We start from the raw sequence: 19,259 nt of genomic DNA, 5'->3' as shown, positions 1-19,259 counted from the left end.
AAATTCCTTGAGACAACTCAAAATGATGTTCAGCAGTGGTCCGTGGTCCCCTCGTGCATGCTAGTACTGTGTGTCAAATATAAACTGTTGAGATACCTTACTCTGCACTCAAAGCACTTCCAACTAAGAACACAATTCCATAGTAATATTTGTAACATCATGTAGTCAAAAGAGCCGTTACTGGTGCCAGAGTTTGTTTGAGTTTAAAAGTACACATTAAGGAGGAGAGTGAAAATGTTTGCCATCATTTAATGACATTTGTTATATATATTTTAGACTCACACACTGGATTTTGTCACACAAATGTCCAAAGGAGAAGAGTAAAGGTCAAGTGTGTCACATACCTGGAGTCTAAAGGGCAAAACAGCCAGACTTATCAAGTCACCTGTGCTGCTACATTTCTTGGTGATGAGATGTGAATTTTGTGATATTTCAAGAAACTGAAACTTCAAGAAACTTTTAACATAACTGTAGTTGTTATTGTTTCTTAGGAACAACTGCTAACTGAGATCTAAGTTTTAATTTTTAACATCAATATTTTAGTGATCATTGAATACTCCTACAATAACAAGTTCATGAATGAAATGTTATATTTTAAGGTTTTGCTTCCTTAATTTGAAATATTTTAATATGTTTAATTATTTCTTAATTCCCCAAGTTGTCATAATTTCATACATTTATTTCATACTTTCCTTACATTATCAGCTATTATCTCCTTTTCAACCAGTTATTAAGATTAAATATATATATATATATATATATATATATATATATATATATATATTTATTTATATATATTTATATATATATATTTATATATATATAATCTTATTGTTCCGAATCAGATAGCAAATAATATTATTTACTAACCATCTTATTATGCTCTCTTTACATGTATCTTTTTCATCAAAAAGAATCAAATGGTGGGTTTGAGAGAAGTTTTTGAAGTAGTTTAAAATTAAATGAAAAGGTTAAAAAGTGATCATTTCATTTAAACAATTATTCAAACCTCTCTTAGTTGGTTCAAACCCTGTCTGTGCTTCACCCCAAAACTTGTTGGTTTCGAAATCGACTCAAGCTGCCAACAATCATCAACCACCAGGATTTGTGCAAGTGGATTCGCATTAACAACAAAGGAGTCAATCTGGCTTTGACTGCGATACAAAAGCTCACAAACTCTGGCTTGGATTGGACTCTACAGTGCCGACTCACTTTCACAGTCTCCAAAACGGGCCAATTAGCAGTAATTAGTCATCTCAGCAGCTTTCCACGGTCTTTGTCCCACACACTTGACATTTCTCTCTGGCTGCTCCATCTCCGGAAAAAAACTCATGTGAAACGACAGCAAAGTCCCGGCACCCCTCCTCCCACACCCCCTCCACCCCCCACACCCCCGGTCGTGTCAGAGGTGTATCGTTACGATATCTATGTTCACTCGATACTGTCTTGATCATGTCTTTGTCCCTCCTCTGCTCCTGTCCACACTCTTGTCCTCACCCCCCCGTCTCCTCCCGCGTCTTGACTCGCGGTGGCCGCCTGACACGTACATGATGTGTTGACAGACGGCTGCCCCGGGCTCTGCAACAACAACGGGAGGTGCGTCCTGGATCAGAACGTCTGGCACTGCATCTGCCAGTCGGGATGGCGGGGCCTGGGCTGCGACGTGGCGACGGAGACGCTGTGCTCCGACGGCAAGGATAACGAGGGAGGTAGGGACGAGTCAAACTGGTAACAAATCGTCTCGCGGATTCCTCGCTTAAGTCGTGCTTTCTTCTCCGGAGGAGACTTTGATGTGGCTCCTCTGTGACGCTGCAGACAAACCAAACAAATCAATCATACATAAAACATCGCTGGTAGAGCGAATGATGCAAGAGAGGCAGATTGTTAAAATATACAGTTAAATTATAAAGAGCACTTCTGACCATAGATTATTAATGCTCCACTGCCTGGATTTCCAATAAAGATTTTTTTGAAGTTCATTTTAGGTGACACGCTTTTGAATACTTGATTCTTTGATGTGAGTCTTGGATCTAGGCTGTCAAGTTTAACGAACTTCAGATCTCAAAGGAGGCACGCAATAATAGGGACGCTTGTTTCTCCTGCCAAAAAAAAAAAACCTGACGCATCCAGGTCGACAAACGCGGCGTCTTCCCGTGGCTGACATGTTTTTTTCCCCCCCCCCTGAATTCCAGACGGACTGGTCGACTGCATGGACCCGGACTGCTGCGCTCAGATGGCCTGCCAGAGTCAGCCCTACTGTCGAGGATCGCCTGACCCCGCTGTCATCGTCGGGCAGGGTCAGGGGGTCGCGCCGCCGCCCACGTCCAAAGGCTTCTACGACAGGGTCACTTTCCTGATTGGACCCAGCGGCTGTCATGTGATCCCCGGAGACAACCCATTTAATGGCAGGTAAGGCTCGAAATGGCAGTTCATTAATTATCCTGTCACTTGTCTGAAGTCTAGTTAGCAGCTGGGAGAGCAGCGCGTCTCCAAAACGTCAGACCGTCTCACATTTTTGTTTCTTTGCACCCGCAGAACGTGTCTCCACTTAGTGTGTTTGTGCCGCTGTCATGAATCCTCTTTTTCACAGGGAAAAAGAAGGTGCTAAAAAGCTACTTCCACATCTGATTTGCACTTCTCTGCCATAAAATTTGTACAGCTATCATTAAAAATCATTAACATGTCAGTTAGAACACCTACTTTTCTCACTGTGCATTACTGTGCATTCTATTACAAATCTTTTTATTTTATTTTATTATATTTGCAGTGACTTCAGATAGAAGTTAAGTCACACATGATTTTCTTTTAGTTAAAAAAGAACATAATATAAACACATATTTCAAACAAGTCAACATAAATAAACGTTATTTACTTTTGAAAAACAAGTTGTTTGCAAACATAATATTCATTTTATGTTCAACCTTTACTCATGGCAACTCAGAATATAACATATAACACTGTAAAAAGTTAGAAAAGAAGCTAAGTTTTATCTACCTATTTAAGTAAAGTTTCAGAACTGGGAAAACTTTGATCTCATTTTAAGATGTTGTTTTATTCCACAGAAGATCATGAGAACCCCGTTACGCTCATTAAGAATTGTCCTCATTTTCAGCGCCCAGTGGGTGGTTGGAATGATTGGAGGTTTTGTTAAAATAGTTATTTAAAGCCAAAGACTTCAGACCACAGAGCAGGCTCTGATCTTGAGGACACTGCATCGTGAAGCTTCTGAAATCAACCATCTGCTGAAAGATTTTACTTTTTTTCCAATTGTCTCAGAGACTTTTGACCCTAATTTACTGCTGGACCATGAATTATTTCATAATTTTGATACGTTTGTTTCTTAATAATATTAAATTATAAATAGATTTTCAAGAGATGTGTTTTGTAGCCGTTGGCCATTCATTTTTGTGGCTGCACACTGCTGCTGCTCATGCCACCAAGAATGAGCCAAAACTTGGAAATTTGAACTTATAAGTGACTATGGGGACAAACATTTTGTGAATGTATAATAATAAAATATATTAAATATCTGTTCTGTGGAAGGTTTAACTATTTAATTTCCAGAAGAAAAAACAAAGATGTGATTTTAATGTTAGTGAAGGAACTAACTGTGCTGTAGTGATGGTCTGATAAAGCTCAATGAATCAGTGTCATGTTGTTTAGAGGTCAGTAGGTGGCGCCATCAGTTTAAAAATGATGTGATCATGCAACAGTTGTTTAAAACAATGGAAAGATAGTCACTCTGAAAATAATGACAATGCTACATGAAGTTTCATCAGACCATCACTGCTCATAACCAATTTACAACTAACTCAAAAGTAAAATCAGTATTACAGGGTATTATCTGTTCATAGAATTCCTTTTTTACTCAACATTCAACATACTTTAAACTGCAGGAGCTGCATCAAAGGTGTGAAGTCATGGGTTCCATACCACTGGTCTATGGTCTTGCTCTTGCCTTGTCTTTCTCACCAGTCTTTGGCCATAGTGGTCTTGCTAGTTTCTTGATCTTTACTAAAGTTTCAGGTTGTTGGATAAAATCGAGACAGCCTTAAAAAAAACTATACCATTGATCTAAGAATACTCGGTGGTATAATTTTGCAAATCAACAATCGCGAAAAGGAACATCATTTTTCCCCTAAATTGACAAAGAGATCTTATTATATGCTTTGTTTTAGTCATGTAAATTAGCTCCTTGGCAGGGGTATGTCCACTGTCTAATGGCTTGTCTTGTTCTCAAATCACATCACATGCCTATAAATGTTGGCCATTCATTTTAATTTGAGTGACAAACATCTTCAAAGTATTTTTGTGTAGCCACTTTCTACGCAACATTGACCCCTGGTGAACCACAACATATAACGTATAAAAACTTTCCTTTTTTTTCCCAAACCTCAGTGGGCCTCAAAAGCACCACCTGTGGAAGTGAAAAAGTAGAGACTGTCTGTAAGACTGTTCTATGTTATCACTTTAGACAGCTGATGTTCTCAGCACCAAAAGAAATATGGTAACAAAACACTGCGGGGTTCCCCTCTTGAACGCTTCCCTTGATGTTGGTTCATCTTATTTGAAAAGAATCCAACTTATTGTTCGGCTGTCTGCATTAATACAGCTTTATTTTACAAGTGTTACTCATAAAAGGAGAGATTTTTCCAAGAACAGAAAGTCCTGGAGCAGCAGAGTTTGAACCGAGTGTGCGAGCGTCTCTTAGCCTCCTCCAGGCCGGTCAATTGTGTTGCTGCAGTTGCACACCAGACAAGAGGATGAAAGAAGGAATCAGAACGCCGTAGATTCCGTACGACTCCTTCGATATTTTTAAGTGATTCAAGTAAAAACACGTGGCATTAATTAGAGCGTGTTTGTGCATCTCTGGATTTGAATGAACAGAACCATCAAATACCAAAAGAAGAAGTGATTCTCCAAATTACAGTTAACTCCCACGTCTGTTCAGGATCTGGAGCCGAGTTGACTGATGGAGAGGAAAATGATTGCCAAGCGTGTGTGAAAGGCTTTGGGAATATTCACTCCAATTGTTTAAAGTAATCCTTATGTAAATAGCGTGCTTTACCGGAAATATAGAATGAGAGAAAAAAAAAAAAAACCTGTCCACTCGTCCTCACCACCAGCCGGGTTCTCGGTAATCCTCGCACTCATTGTCTTCAGCTTACTGTTGATTTGGTGTCTGGCAGCCGCATTAGCTTTTCTTGCTCAAAATATTCATTTGCAGCAGTTTCTGTCTAGCCCGTACACAAGTTTGCCTCATAATCAAATTCACATTGGTGCTCTTTAGACGCTCGGCAAACATCCGTGCTGCTAAAACAAATTACCTTTCCTCAGTGTATCAGTGCTGGAAATAACTCAACACTGCAGAGTTTTGCTCTCCTTTCATTCCATGTTTATTCTTTTTCTCTTGTTCGGTTCAAGGAAAATCTGTGCGGAATTATTTTTTTCCTTACAGGAATGAAGCATTATTTCTAGCAATCAAGTTATGATGATAAAATTATTGAGGCTCTGGAAGTGCCTTTATTTCTCAGGAAATGTCAGGAGGCTTAGATCCGAAAACGCTGTAATTCCTCAACCCTTGTGCGGTCCCTGGGTCAATGTGACCCGGTAGCCTGAAAACAAATGTGCTTGTGGTATCAATGTGGTGAACAACCTCCACCACTGCATCTGTATTTAAATGCAGCCAGGGAGGCATTCACCTTGACCCAGAGACGACACAAAGGGATACCACAAACACATTTGTTCCGGGGCCACACGTGGGTTAATTTACTGACACCTAGCTTGTTTTCCTAATGTACTTTTTATTCAAGGTCACATGTGTCACAATAACAGTGCACGTTCAGGATCACATGAAAGTGATAGTGTAGCTGATATAGATGAGGTTGATGGAAGCACAAGTGTTAGCCCAACACAATGTTATCATCGCTAAATCTATCTAAATCCTCTAAGTTAGTGACCTGGTTGAGGTTGATTGGGAACTTGGGGAAATTGTCCGTAGGTATGAGTGTGTGTGTGTGAATGGTTGTTTGTCTTGCGACAGAGTGGTGCTCTGTCCAGGGTGTCCCCCGCCTCTCGCCTGAAGAATCTAGGATAGGCTCCAGCCCCCCGCGACCCCATAAGGGATTAAGCGGTAAAGAAAAATGAATGAAGAAAAATCTGTTGGTGTAGTTTGAGTGATTTATTAGCTGTTTTGTGCGTTTTTATATGTATGTGTTCACTGTAAAGTCTGTAATACATGTACAATAAAATGTTAGAGCACCTATAACTTTCAGATGCTTTCTCAGAGCAAAGAAGAGGTTCACGCGGCTCAAAAAACATCCAAGATAAAAGTACCTCCACCGAGGTCCGACACGGATGACAGAGCAATGCGCAGCAGGGAGAAGCTGCAGAGCAGTGCTGATTTCAGCACATGTTTCCGTCCTTTCAAAAAGGTCATTCATGAGACCAAAGTATGTCTCAAGTGAGGCCGTATTGATTCTGGATTTCAACCGCTCCTCTTCTCATACTTTCCTGTTGAGCGGCGGGGAAATCATAGCTCTCCCCTTGAATACATATGTTGTGTTTTTTGTTTGTTTTTCAGAAAAAAAAGTCAAGGTGTATCAGTGTATTATTTCATTTTTATATTGTGTAATGCCACCACCACAAAAAAAATCCTGTGTTATGTTTACAAAGCTGGTAATGAAAGTATTCTCATTCTGATGAAAGGAAATATTTCAGATTTATATTTTATTTCTGATATATTTTTACAAAACAAACATATTTCTACTATAATAGAAAATGTCTAAGCAGTTTCCAGTGACCTTCAATAATAGTAGTCAGATAAAGACGTTGGTTAATTCAATTTAGAATCCAACGACGGCCGAGTTAGGAAACACTTGGACTCGTATGAAGCTGCTCTGTGATATAAGAAGGACGGAAGAGATATCACTCTGGTTTCAGAAGTCACCAGTGAACTGGTCGCCAGGCCGCCACTGAGCATAAAACATGTGCTGTGTTTTGGAGTCTGCCCCCCTGTCTCCGCCGCCCCACAGTATCGCATGTCCCCACACAAGTCTCCCATTGGGTTTTTCACGCCGTGTATTTCTGCTGCCAGCATGGTACAATGACAGATAAGAATGCAAGAATTAAATGATTCATTCCAAGGGATCCAGCAGGTGGTGAGAGTCGCTGTTGTGTTTGGGATTTAGCTCTCTTATCATCCGCCTGTTTCTCTGAAGATTAATCGAGACACAGAGAAGAAACAGGGACCATTTTCTGGATGTTTTAAGTGGCCAAGTATGCAGGTTTGTAAGTGTAAAATGTGGGTATTTTTATGGGTAGCATATTCAATCATTTAGGGCAGTAAATAACCCATGTATGAGTGATTATGAGTCTATGTTTATGAAATATTATTTTCTAAACTGTATAAATATGTTTCACTATAAATCCAGTAACAGGCTATATTTTAAAATAGCATCTCCTACACCAGAGGAGGGAATATTATAATTTTAAGGGGCCACAATATATGAAGCCAAAGAAAAATAATGAAGGAAAATGATGTTAATATTATTTTGAGGTAACAAAGAAAAAGCCAAAACGGAACCTATGCCATAACTTTAAATATACGCTTAAGTTATTTTTTATTGTTATACTCGTAATCACTCGTAATACAACTATAGTCAAGCATGTAAATACGATTTTATCTCTGTTTCACAATTTATTTTAATAGACAAGGAATACATACAGACGATTAGTAAATATTTATATGAAAAGAGAGAACAAGGATCCAACAAAACATAACAAGACAATTATACACATTCCGATGAACTAGTAACGAACACTTAAAAAGTACAACGTTTTTGTTTTATAGTATTTCTTATACAGTTCGTTTTAATAATCCCATGTTTTACAACATGAATCAACGACCTGAAATAGGTTGTATTGTATATATTATATCATTTTATAAAATTTTTTATTACAATATAAATCCTCAAATATGCATCAAAAGTACAAAAAAAACAATTCAATAAAAAACACGTAGAACAAATAATGGTAATGGTTAAGTTAAAAAATTAAATTGGTTGCACACTAAACATTTCTTCATAGCTGTGAAATATGTTGTGTCACACACTAACTATGAAAGAGAGAAAACTTTCCATCACCCCTTCTCTGTCATGTGACCAAAAGTTAATGGCAACCGGTGACAAATACGTAGGCTCCTGCAAATTCTGCCCTGCGTCCAAGAAAACTAGAAAAAACGTCCATTTTCCTTCAAATAAAAAAAGAGACTTAACAAATCACTTGTGAGTGTGAGGCAGATTTCACCTGAACGCCTGGCAGTCATGTTGAATAATCACCCGCAGACTCGCCACTTTAATCATGTATGAAGCTTGCTGATTTATGAAGCCGGATCGCGGAGAAAATACCGTTTTTTTGTGAAGACATTGATTAGAAGAAAGTATATTCGCCGGCGGGGTGAGGTCTGGGAGGAGAGGGTAGATGACTAATGCTCTTTCAGGCTTGACCGAGTGTGACGGAGGTGCCCTGAAGTGTCACATTTAACACCCACACTGTTTAACCTCTGAGGTTGGGCAGCCGCAGATATGAATTCATATCAAAATACTGTCCGACAGCTGACATCGGGTCAATAATGGCTCCCATATTTGCCATGTTACTTTCTGTTGTGTCTTTGTCACACAGAATCCAATACAGCGGGAATGCATCTGTTCAAGTCTCTTCAAAACAATACATTCATTTATAAATACACCCTTTTCTCAATATAGCAACATTTTATTATTTTTAGAAAAAAAATATTAAATTCAAATTTAAGCCTTTTGGCAACAGTTTGTAGGTGAGATTAAAAAGGGATACATTATTTACAGGTTATTACAATTTAATAAATTGTTGTATTATCTTGAATAATAATAATTATTATTATTATAACATGCTGTTAGTTGATTAAAAGTTACAGTAATGAAACATTTCATAATTACCAATAATTATACTGTATGTGCGTATTGAGCCTTGGCGTGACTTTGTGGAACAGTCTGGAAACAAAGTTCAATTATAAACCTGTTTATAATAATGACACAAATACAAAATCAAATTAAGTATAAATGGAAGAGGAATAAATAACTGAGGATTTGGAGGGAAGTATCTGTGTATACATGATAAATTCATATGAATTTATATGATACCTGCTCATTCTATGCATATATATTATTCTATATTTGTGTAAAATGTGGTTGTGTATTTGGCATTATTATGGATATCTGTGTAGAAATATTTGGCAAATTTCTACAAACTGCAGAAAAATAAAAAATGAATAGGACTTTTAAAATACAATATTAATACTTCTCCCTACTCCTTTTTGGAACTTTAGTGTTTTGTTATTCTTTCTTATTTGTTTTTAATTCTTAAAATGATTCTAAAAAATGAATAATCTTAACCAATAATAATTAATTGGCTAACCTTTGATAGAGCATGTTTAAAATAAGTGTAAATATAGTCAACATTTAAAATTGATATCCATTATACGTTGGTTAATTTAAATTGGTGCTTTTTTGATGGAAAAATGTATTTGAAGTCTTCAAAATAAAGTTCAAAAGTAACATGTTAAAAGGTTATGATAAAAAGCCAAAAATCTGCTTTTGTTTTTGCTGTTGAAATGTTGGGATGAGAAGAGCCTTTAGCTACTGGGCTCTCCTTGACCTTTACTCTGGCCTGGCAACAGAGGAAGAGCTCGGGGACATCCAGGGCTTCTTCAGGCAGAAGAACTGATCCCGGCTAACTTGTTGAAGCTGTCTGTTTGTGTGAGAATTCGTCAATGTCACGCCGAGGTTGGATGTTTAGCCGTACACCTGCTCTGTAGCGTGTCAGTCTCATCGCTTGTGTCCTCGACAGCGTAGAACCAGAGACCCTCCGGGGACGGAGGTCCAGGAGTCGCGGCGGCGGCTTGTTGACACCAACTGGCGTTGTTTGTTCGTTCAGCCATTTTCTTTTTTCTTTTTTTTTTTCTCTCAGCCTGGCATCAGTCATCCGGGGTCAGGTCCTCACAGGAGATGGAACGCCGCTGATCGGAGTCAACGTGTCGTTCCTGCACTACCCGGAGTTCGGCTTCACCGTCACCAGACAGGATGGAATGTAAGTTGTTGTTTTTTGGCTTCGTGTTTGCTTTAACCAACAGTGATTTACATGAGCACAAATAAAGTCCACAAAAGTCCTGGTCCTGATCCAGCGAACCTGCCCTCGAACGGCTCCCTGTGCAAATGTCATGGCAGCGGAGGCCATTTTGAAGCTATTTAAAATGCATTGAATCAGTGAGAGAGGAGTCAATTCCCCCGCAGCGTTGTAAAACATGGGATTACTGTCTGACCTTCTATTACAGCAGATGGCGCTTTAATAATAGCAGAACAAGACAAACCTATGTTACATAGTTTACACAAGCGGTTCACCTGAGGTCGGAGCTTTATTTTCCGGGGAGCCGCCGCGTGAGATGGAGAAAAGGATGATGAGCGGCGGCGAGCCAGTGATGAAGCAGAATGCTTGAGATACACTCAGATTAGCTGATTTCTTCAGATATTCTGCTCCTGACAAGGATAAATGATGCTGGATAATCACACATGGTCGACCAACAGATCCGCTCTGCGCGCTAAGATTAGAGGAAGGGGGCGGCTGCACAGCCCCGGCCCCGTGCAGCTGTGAGCTCCCTAATGCCCAGAGTGGAAGCCGGGAAGATGTTTTGAGGTCAGCTGCACAGTTTGGCTCTCATCAAGGCGGGTTTGTGTGATTGTGTGCGCGAGGATACAGGTGTGCGTGTGTGACGCACCCTGGCATTTTTGTTAATGTGCGACCGCGTGTGTGAAATTCACACTGTGACCCCACAAAATACACCCCTTGAGAGAGGAGATCCAAATTAAAATGTGAGTGGCTCTTCAAAGACTTTTTTGATCCAGTAACTTCTGCCTTATTTAGGCGGTTCAGCCCCAAAAATACTCTAAAGCGAAGTATAATCAATGAGGTCGCCGCTTCACTTCCCTTTGACAGAGATTCTCTAAATAAATCAACGATCAGATCAATCATATAGGTGATATATATCGTGTAGCTATGTGAATTTGTTTCTTTAAAAAATCTTAATGAATATTTTATTTAAACTGCAGATTATTAATATCACAGTTTATCATTGAAACGTTTATATAGTCGACTTCATAGTTTTACTCAATATATTTTTTATGGCCTTCTTATATGATACTAAAAAAAATATCACTGATTTAGCTTAAGCTTTAATTTAAATTTAGCTCATTTGTTATATGATGATTTTTATGATGCGTTCTTACTAGTGTAAGATAAATGTTTATCCATACATTGAGTAAGAAACTCTTAGGGTACGTTTAAAATATTTAATTCAATGTAATGTATTTAATATATTTGTGTTGTGAAAAGAATGAAAGAGAAACTGATCCATTCACAAGAATAAATGTTAATTTTCCCAAAAACTTTTGCTTTTTTTTAACCTAAAAATTTTTAGTACATTACAAACAAATTTCCTCAATTATTTCTATACTTTAAAATATGTTTACTAATGGGACAAAAATATTTATAGTAAGTAAAAGAGAAAAAAACAACTCTTGCGTAAGTTACTGTTTGTACTATAGCTTGCTCAGGTAGTTTTACAAATACAGAGAACTTTTATCAAGCTTTAAGACGCAGTAGCATAAGTGGAAGGTGAAGTAAAGATCCAGATACTGCCTTACATTTTAGACTAGTCCCTACAAATGTACTGATCCAGAGACCTGCCAAACAATCTATTTATATATTTAAAATTGAATTTGATTTCCGATTTATACAGGATACAGGGGGAATTGTCAATAAAAACAAGAAATAAATTATATCTTTAAGGTTTTATCAATTTTAAGTTTTGATTCGTTCTACTCTTTTTTTCTCATTTATATATTAATAACAGAAAAGATTTAAAATAAGGGTTCAACATTTTGAAACATCTTGTTTCACTTAATTGTATTTTCTGTTTTGTCTCGAAAGAAGACTTCAGACTGTGCAACTTGACATTTGTGTTAGTGCTGATTTAAAAATAAACTTCAGAGCTCACTGCAGTGACCTCTTAAATATACATTATACTTATTAGTATTATCTCATAAAAAACTTTGATTCAGATGAATAAACTATGAACAATTAAATGGGCATACTTTAAAATGTGATTTTTCTTTTAGCTAAAATCATGAAAAAGTGATTGTCAAACAGTAAAAAAAAAAATCAGATGATCACGTTAAACCCTTTTTTTATATGTTCAGGTTCGACCTCTTGGCAAACGGAGGTGCTTCGCTGACCCTCAGTTATGAGCGCGCCCCCTTCCCCACACTGCACCGGACTGTCTGGGTTCCCTGGAACGTCTTCCACGTGATGGACACGGTAGTGATGAAAAGGGACGAGAACAACATCCCCAGCTGCTACCTGACGGGTCTGATCAGGCCCGACCCACTCATCGTGGCTACGCCCCTTTCCACCCTGTACAAGACCTCGCCCGAGGACAGTCCCATCATCCCTGAGACCCAGGTGAGACCATCCAGATATTTCTGTCTCACGAAATCTCAGAATCAGAATGTATTTGTTGATATTAAACAACAATATTTTTTATTTTGCAGTAGTGATGGTCTTATAAAGCTTTATGAAGCAGTGTCTTGTTGTTTAAAGGTCAATAGGTGGCGCTATCAGTTTAAAAATGATATGTTTCATAAGAACAGTTGTTCAAAACAAAGTAAAATAGTGCAAAGACCGCCATCTTGTGGACTCTGAAAATAATGAGACTGCTTCATGAAGCTTCATCAGCCCATCACTATGTAGCAGACACTTTGTCTCCAAAATGACTTACTTATTTTAACACACACAATCACATACTGATGGGAGTAGGCTGCAACGCGGGGTGCCAGCTCGACATCAGGAGCAATCACTGAAATTAAACAAGTTGCTAAATTTCCGATTCGTAACACACTATCAGATTATAGTTACATAAAATACATTTTGGTTTTATATGTTTTTCACTAAAAGTGTGTACCTTGACTGAAACAATCTGCCAGACTGCACTTAACAAAAGTGACTGATATGTTTACACAAAGCATTAAAAATACTTAAAGATATTCCCTTCAAAGCTTATTGACTTTTATGATTTTGTTTTTTTAAAAACAATTTTTCACCCAAAAGACACACAAACCATCGGTAAAGCAATTCCCCAAACGCACTAGAAGTGAGCAACAGCTGCTATTTTTCATTTCTTGGCATTTATCTCAGACTTGTCTTTCAGTTTGGCATTGAGTTTGATTGAATTGAGCTGCGTCCCAAAGATACAAACCAATAAATTGCCTCCGAGCTGATAAATTCTCAGTGTGCGCTGCTCAGAGGCAACATGACCCTGGGTTTGTTTAGTTGCTGTTTGGCCCGGGTTTCAATCTTTGAATGCAAATGTCTGTCTCCAGGGTAAAGACTGATAAAATAATGTTTTTTATTGCTAAATGGGATTAAAAAAGACATCCTTCACTATGTAATCACGGATCAAAGCTGGTCAGGAGAAACATGAATAAGAAATGCATTTGTGTCGTGAAGAGTTTGGGCTGATCAGTGAATGATGATGGTTTATATTTACAGAAAATGTGAGTGAATTTAGAATGATGATGCTTTCCTGTAACAGATGAGCCTGTCAGTCCCTCTAACTGCTGCGATAAACCAAACCTTCCATCTCATTTGCAAAGAAAGGTACACAGGCAGCAACCCGGCGTGGATCAAGAGCACTACAGTAGATGAATAACCTGAGAGAAAGTTCAATGTTTGATTCATTTCTGTTGTGTAACCACACATATCGCTGTGCTGAGAAACTCAAAACAAAACCACACGATGAAAAACTAAACTATTTATCTATTGATACACACATTGGTTTTTCTTCAATATATTCAAAAAAACCCTCCATAAATCCCTCATTTAACACCACATTATATAATCTCTCATCATTACTTCTTTAGCATGATTATGGAATTCATTTATTTACCAGCTATTTACTATGAATATACTATTTACAATTTACCAGAACTTCTTGCTACGTTATATCTACTATAAGCAGCCTTTGACTGTCTCTATGTGACAAAAAATGAGGTAAAACTTTGGAGGATTTGCAACATTTAGGGTTGCTGAATATATGAGCTACAGAGCTTAAATTTAGTTTAAAACCTTTACTTCAATAAGGCCCTTTTTTGCCTTTGCGAACGAATAAGGCTGAAAACGAAAAAAAAAAACGGCTTAGTCCAGACCAAGAGCAGTTAATGGCGGTCATTTTGAGGCCATGAGCATCCAATAGAAGGTAGCTAAACTGACTTGAGATCCCTTTATAGATATAGTCAAAAAATAAAAAGTAATATAACGTACAATAAAATCACAATTTAAGCATATTCAGCCTGATTTTATAAATTAATTTTGAAGTTGTGAAAATGTAATTGCCCACCACTAATAATAGAGCATTAAATTGTAAAATCAGCTCGCTAAATCTTTCCAGAAACAGTTCATTGACGTTTATATTGTGAATCCCAAAAGATTATTACTGTGGAAATGAAAAGTATGTAGTGTCTATATTTCTGTGTATTGTCTTTATGATTGGTCTTATCTATATGGTATATATATCCATGTTAAGGAACATTTCAATGTTAATCAGGAGGATAAGTTGAATTCTGTCTTCACACTCTTTTTTCAAGTCAAAAATGTTCCAGTGTTCTTGGCATCAAACTGATGGCGTGACTCAATCCACAGGTTCTTCACGAACAAGTGGCCATACCGGGCTGCGACCTTAACCTGGTCTACCTGAGCTCCAGGGCGGCTGGCTACAAGCCCATCCTCAAAGTGCTCCTGACTCCAGACCGACTGCCCTTTGGCCTGATGAAGGTGCACCTGATGGTGGCCGTCATGGGCCGACAGTTCCAGAAGTCCTTCCCGGCCTTCCCCGACCTCTCCTACACCTTCATCTGGGATAAAACAGACGCCTACAACCAGAAGGTCTTTGGCCTGGCGGAGGCAGTCGGTGAGTTCGCATCTGTTGAGTTGTTGTGCGAGTGTGTTTACTGCCTGCAGGCAATGAACCCTAGGTGAACCTCAGAAGATTGATCTTTTTTTATTTATTTATACTTGTTTTTTTTGTACTAAAGATTAGTTAGAGGGAATGCGTCGGTATCAGTGTGCAGTTTAAATCTAGTTGATAGTCCTGAAGACCCTTTTGAAGATCACTGTGTTTCGCTCATACTTCTTTATTAAGTATTAAATGTTTATCGATTTGGCAGAGAACATACTCATCTTGGTAAGTTTTCCAACCTTTTTTTTTCATTTGTATGACTTATTTTTAATAATATATCGTGAAAGATAAAATTCTACACATGCTCAGCAAATATATATATATGTTTAAATGCTGATAGGAAGATTCAAGGTTACATTTTTCGAGGGAGATTACTTGCGAAGCCACGTCTCACTGTCTTTCTGATCACGTGTGACGGATTGTTGCTGAACATTTGCATCCTTACCAGCTGTCCACCTGCATTAAGACGCCATGTTTTCAAGTGTTAGCTGGGATTATTTAGAGGCACACGCAGATGTTCCCCTCTCAATCAGCCTTCCTCACATATTACACACACACACACACACACACACAGGGACGAAGGAACATTTTCGTTTACTGTTGTTTAAGTGTTCACTAACTCTTCAAGTGCGGCCATTAAAAAACATAGCTTCCTTTTTGGAGTTAAATGGATGAGTAAATGGTACAATGATGCTCTTATCCAGTCCATACGCAAATGTAATTTTTTAATAAAGGTTTTGAATTAAAAGCAGAAACATGTACAATTTTAAAACGACTATTTTCTGTAATTATTGCTAATAGTAGCAGAACTGTGTAAAAAACAAACATTGTATTTTTTTAAAGTAGCAGCAAGTTTTGCGAGTGCCTTCAAATGCGTCAAAATGTACTTCATACGATCAAAAACTACGTCTTGTGAATTTCATTATGCATATATTTAGGTTTTTTTTTTTCATTTTATTAATTAAAAATGACTAAGGCACTATGGACTACTATGGAAACTATTTTTTATAAATGTATTTAAAGAAAAACAATTATATTTTAAGTCCTAAGATAAAGTGCTGAAGAACAAATTAAATTTAGAATTTATAATTGTAAAATGTGTCCAAAACATTGGGACCTAGCGTAACTATTACAAACTCAATTGAAAACAAACATAAATATTGACTTTCATTTCATTGTTAAAATGAAACTCTTGACTCTCTACTTAAAGTAAAAAAGAAATCTGAGCCCAACGTTTGTCCTGCAGCTCACAGTCTTGGTCAATGATCAGTGACTCGTGTGTTAATGTCCTCATCAGGGTCAATTCTACACTTATAAGTCAGTAATTGACCATTTAATGTTGACACTTTTTCTCAATTTCACCTTCTGAACTTATTAAGTCACACGAGGGCTGATTCATTTACAAATCTTTTCCCCGCTTCCAGTCTTCCAAATGATTACAAGAGACTTTTCCCCCCCTCAAAGCTTTTATTCCAACGGTGACCTCTTCTTGGTAAACAACTTGTCTTGTCTATTAGCATCACAATATGACACAGATAGGTAGATAAACACACGCTGTGCAGGTTGGACTCATAAACACACTGGGTTCTGCTTGAAATTGTCGTCGCAGCTGGATAAAAGTGATATAGCGACGAGCTGTGCCAAATGTCTACAAGCATCATTGGTGCTGGAAATGTCAGGTTCGGAGGTTGCGGCGTCGCTCACCATGGGAATCTGCCATCATTACTTTCAGTGTCGGTGGGATACGAGTACGAGTCCTGCCTGGACGTGGTGCTGTGGGAGAAGAGGACGGCGGTGCTGCAGGGGTACGAGCTGGACGCGTCCAACATGGGAGGATGGATGCTGGACAAACACCACGTCCTGGACATTCAGAACGGTGAGAGACACTTGACGCGTTAAGTGCTGGCCGGCAGAGATAGCCACCCTCCGAGGGTTACTGGCAGGTGGTCTTTACCCTGAATCACCGCAATAAATACTTGATTCAGAGTGAAATATGGCTCGTCATTCCATCTGCAGATAATGGAAGAGAGTCTTGAAGGGCCAATCATTCACAGTAATGACAGAATAAATCAGAGAGGAAGTCACAAGGGTGCAGGCCTCGCCACAGCCCAACACCACTTGGCTATTTTAGAACGTAGCCTTCTGCTGCCCATGAAGGATTACGATGAACAGACTTCATTTTTTAATCCCTGCATTCATTCAATAAAGTAAATTAATTTCTTGCTCTGTCATCCATCAAAATTGCTTTAATCGCCATGTAAATAAGCAGAATTTCTGTGTATCGGTCCGGCGCAGATGTACCAGGGCTGGTATCAAATGCACCGTAATGCTCTGCGAGGTCGTGCGCAGCGAGAGGCGCAATTATAAGCAGCAGATGGAAGGTATTGTCTGCTTTTTCAGGGTCTCGTTCTTAGATCAGACCAGATGCAGCGAACAATCCTTGTTCCAGTTGTCCAAGATAATTTGTCTTTCCTTCATCCAGCCTGGCGGAGGTTACAGTCGTGGCCTTCGGCACAGATTTTGTCAGTGTCAGGTTTGACTGTAAATATGTGTTTGCTGTTGTTCCAAGGTTCTTGTTTTTGTCAGTGCTGTTTTGTTCAGAAGTGGTTTCTATGAATATATCTCTAAACTGGCGAGTAGTTTCTTCGCCCACTTGGCAAAGACTTTTATTTGTGCTATTGAAGTTTTCCTCCTGAAATGATGATTTGAACACTCAGTTTGAATATTCAGTGTTGGTTTTCGAAAACTAAAACTGAAGACTTCATTCTCAAATGATTGTTTTAATGCTAAATCTTAATGGTCTGATGAAGCCTCATGAAGCGGTGCCAATATTCTTTAAAGGTCAGTAGGTGGCGCCATCATTTAAAAAATGATGGGATTTTTCATTAGAACGGTTCAAAACAAAGGAAAGTAGTGCAGAGACTGCCATCTAGTGGGCTCTGAAAATAATGACATGCTTCATGAAGCTTCATCAGACCATTACTACACTGAAACTATATGGTCGACTCTTAAAGCTTGATTCAGGTATTGTTCAACTTTCCCAAGAAATCCTCTCCTCTCTCCATCCCCTGTTTCTCCTCTCTCTATAACAGCACTGAGTCCTGTTCTACTCCAGCTTTCTGCCTGTTAACATTACGCTTTTCCTTGCCACTATGGCCAATCGTTAGTTATTTGGGCCCCCTTTTCCTTTTCTCCAATACAGTGCTATTTAATCAAAGTGTCTTGAAATAACTTGAAACTTTAAATAACATTGAATTGAATATTTCAACACACTAGAGAAGCACTGGCACTGAACATAAAACGGCTGAATTGATGCTTCCTATTGCGCTTCTGCCCATCTTGACCTTGATCAATAGATTTTTTTTTTTTTTCAAGTTTATCAATGATCTTTCTGAGAATTTCGTCCAGCTTTTCCGGCTCTTCCGGGCATGTTCTGATAGAACCATGGCTTGCATCGTCCTCCCGATCTTGCCAGTAAGCGTTGATGATTATTGTTATCGGTTGCAGTTGAATTCTTTAGCAGTCAAGCATCTGTGGTCATGGGGAAACCTGGGGAAGGCTAAACTGTCATACCATAGCGATCTACCGCACACATAGTTATTGGGATGACCTACTGATCCTGGTCATTTTGCTACAGTTTTAAAAAAAGGGCTTCAGCATTTAACGGATGGTGCCTGCCATGACAAAATCGGGTGCCAGTTGTGCCATGTAGGTTGGTCAGGTGACAGCAATGATCTATAGAAAAGTGTTTTTCATTAAATTATTTTTTTTAAAACTCTGTGTGTACTTAATTTAATATGCCAAAAATATCAAACACTATCGTTGTTTTTTTATTATTTGCTTGATATGAAAAATGTACTACTGTAAGTATATAATAATAAGAAAGAAAAGCAGAAAAGGTCCAATCTTTGACTATTAGCATTAACCTCAAATGTCCAATAATTCAAAGTTAAGCAAAATAAAGCATTAAGGAAACATTTCACAACCAATGTTAAGCCTCACAGAATCCCACTTTGAAAATATAGCAAAGATAAAATAAATGTGAAACAAACCATGAGGGGAAGAGTGTTCTCTTCCGCGGATAATCATTTACGGTTAGCACAGAAGTCTTCCCCGCTGAGAAATTTGGTATACAGTTGAGCCTGAATTGCTGTTA

At 38.4% G+C, this 19,259-nt stretch overlaps 1 protein-coding gene across 4 annotated transcripts in view; it reads left to right on the top strand.

Moving 5' to 3' along the window:
* Positions 1 to 19,259, top strand: part of LOC148071521 (teneurin-3) — a 264,037-nt gene that overhangs the window by 195,341 nt on the left and 49,437 nt on the right. For all 4 annotated transcript variants that reach the window (XM_087798802.1, XM_087798801.1, XM_087798800.1 and 1 more), the window contains 6 exons: positions 1,563 to 1,709; positions 2,193 to 2,409; positions 10,006 to 10,125; positions 12,291 to 12,552; positions 14,788 to 15,055; positions 16,836 to 16,979. In XM_087798802.1, coding sequence (XP_087654928.1) covers positions 1,563 to 1,709; positions 2,193 to 2,409; positions 10,006 to 10,125; positions 12,291 to 12,552; positions 14,788 to 15,055; positions 16,836 to 16,979 — 1,158 coding nt within the window. The remainder of the gene's footprint in view (positions 1 to 1,562; positions 1,710 to 2,192; positions 2,410 to 10,005; positions 10,126 to 12,290; positions 12,553 to 14,787; positions 15,056 to 16,835; positions 16,980 to 19,259) is intronic.

Source organism: Callionymus lyra, chromosome 9, assembly GCF_982586985.1.
Source record: "Callionymus lyra chromosome 9, fCalLyr1.hap1.1, whole genome shotgun sequence".
Taxonomy (NCBI): Eukaryota; Metazoa; Chordata; class Actinopteri; order Syngnathiformes; family Callionymidae; genus Callionymus; species Callionymus lyra.
The sequence above is the reverse complement of the archived record's forward strand: the minus strand, read 5'-3'. Positions and strand labels throughout refer to the sequence as shown.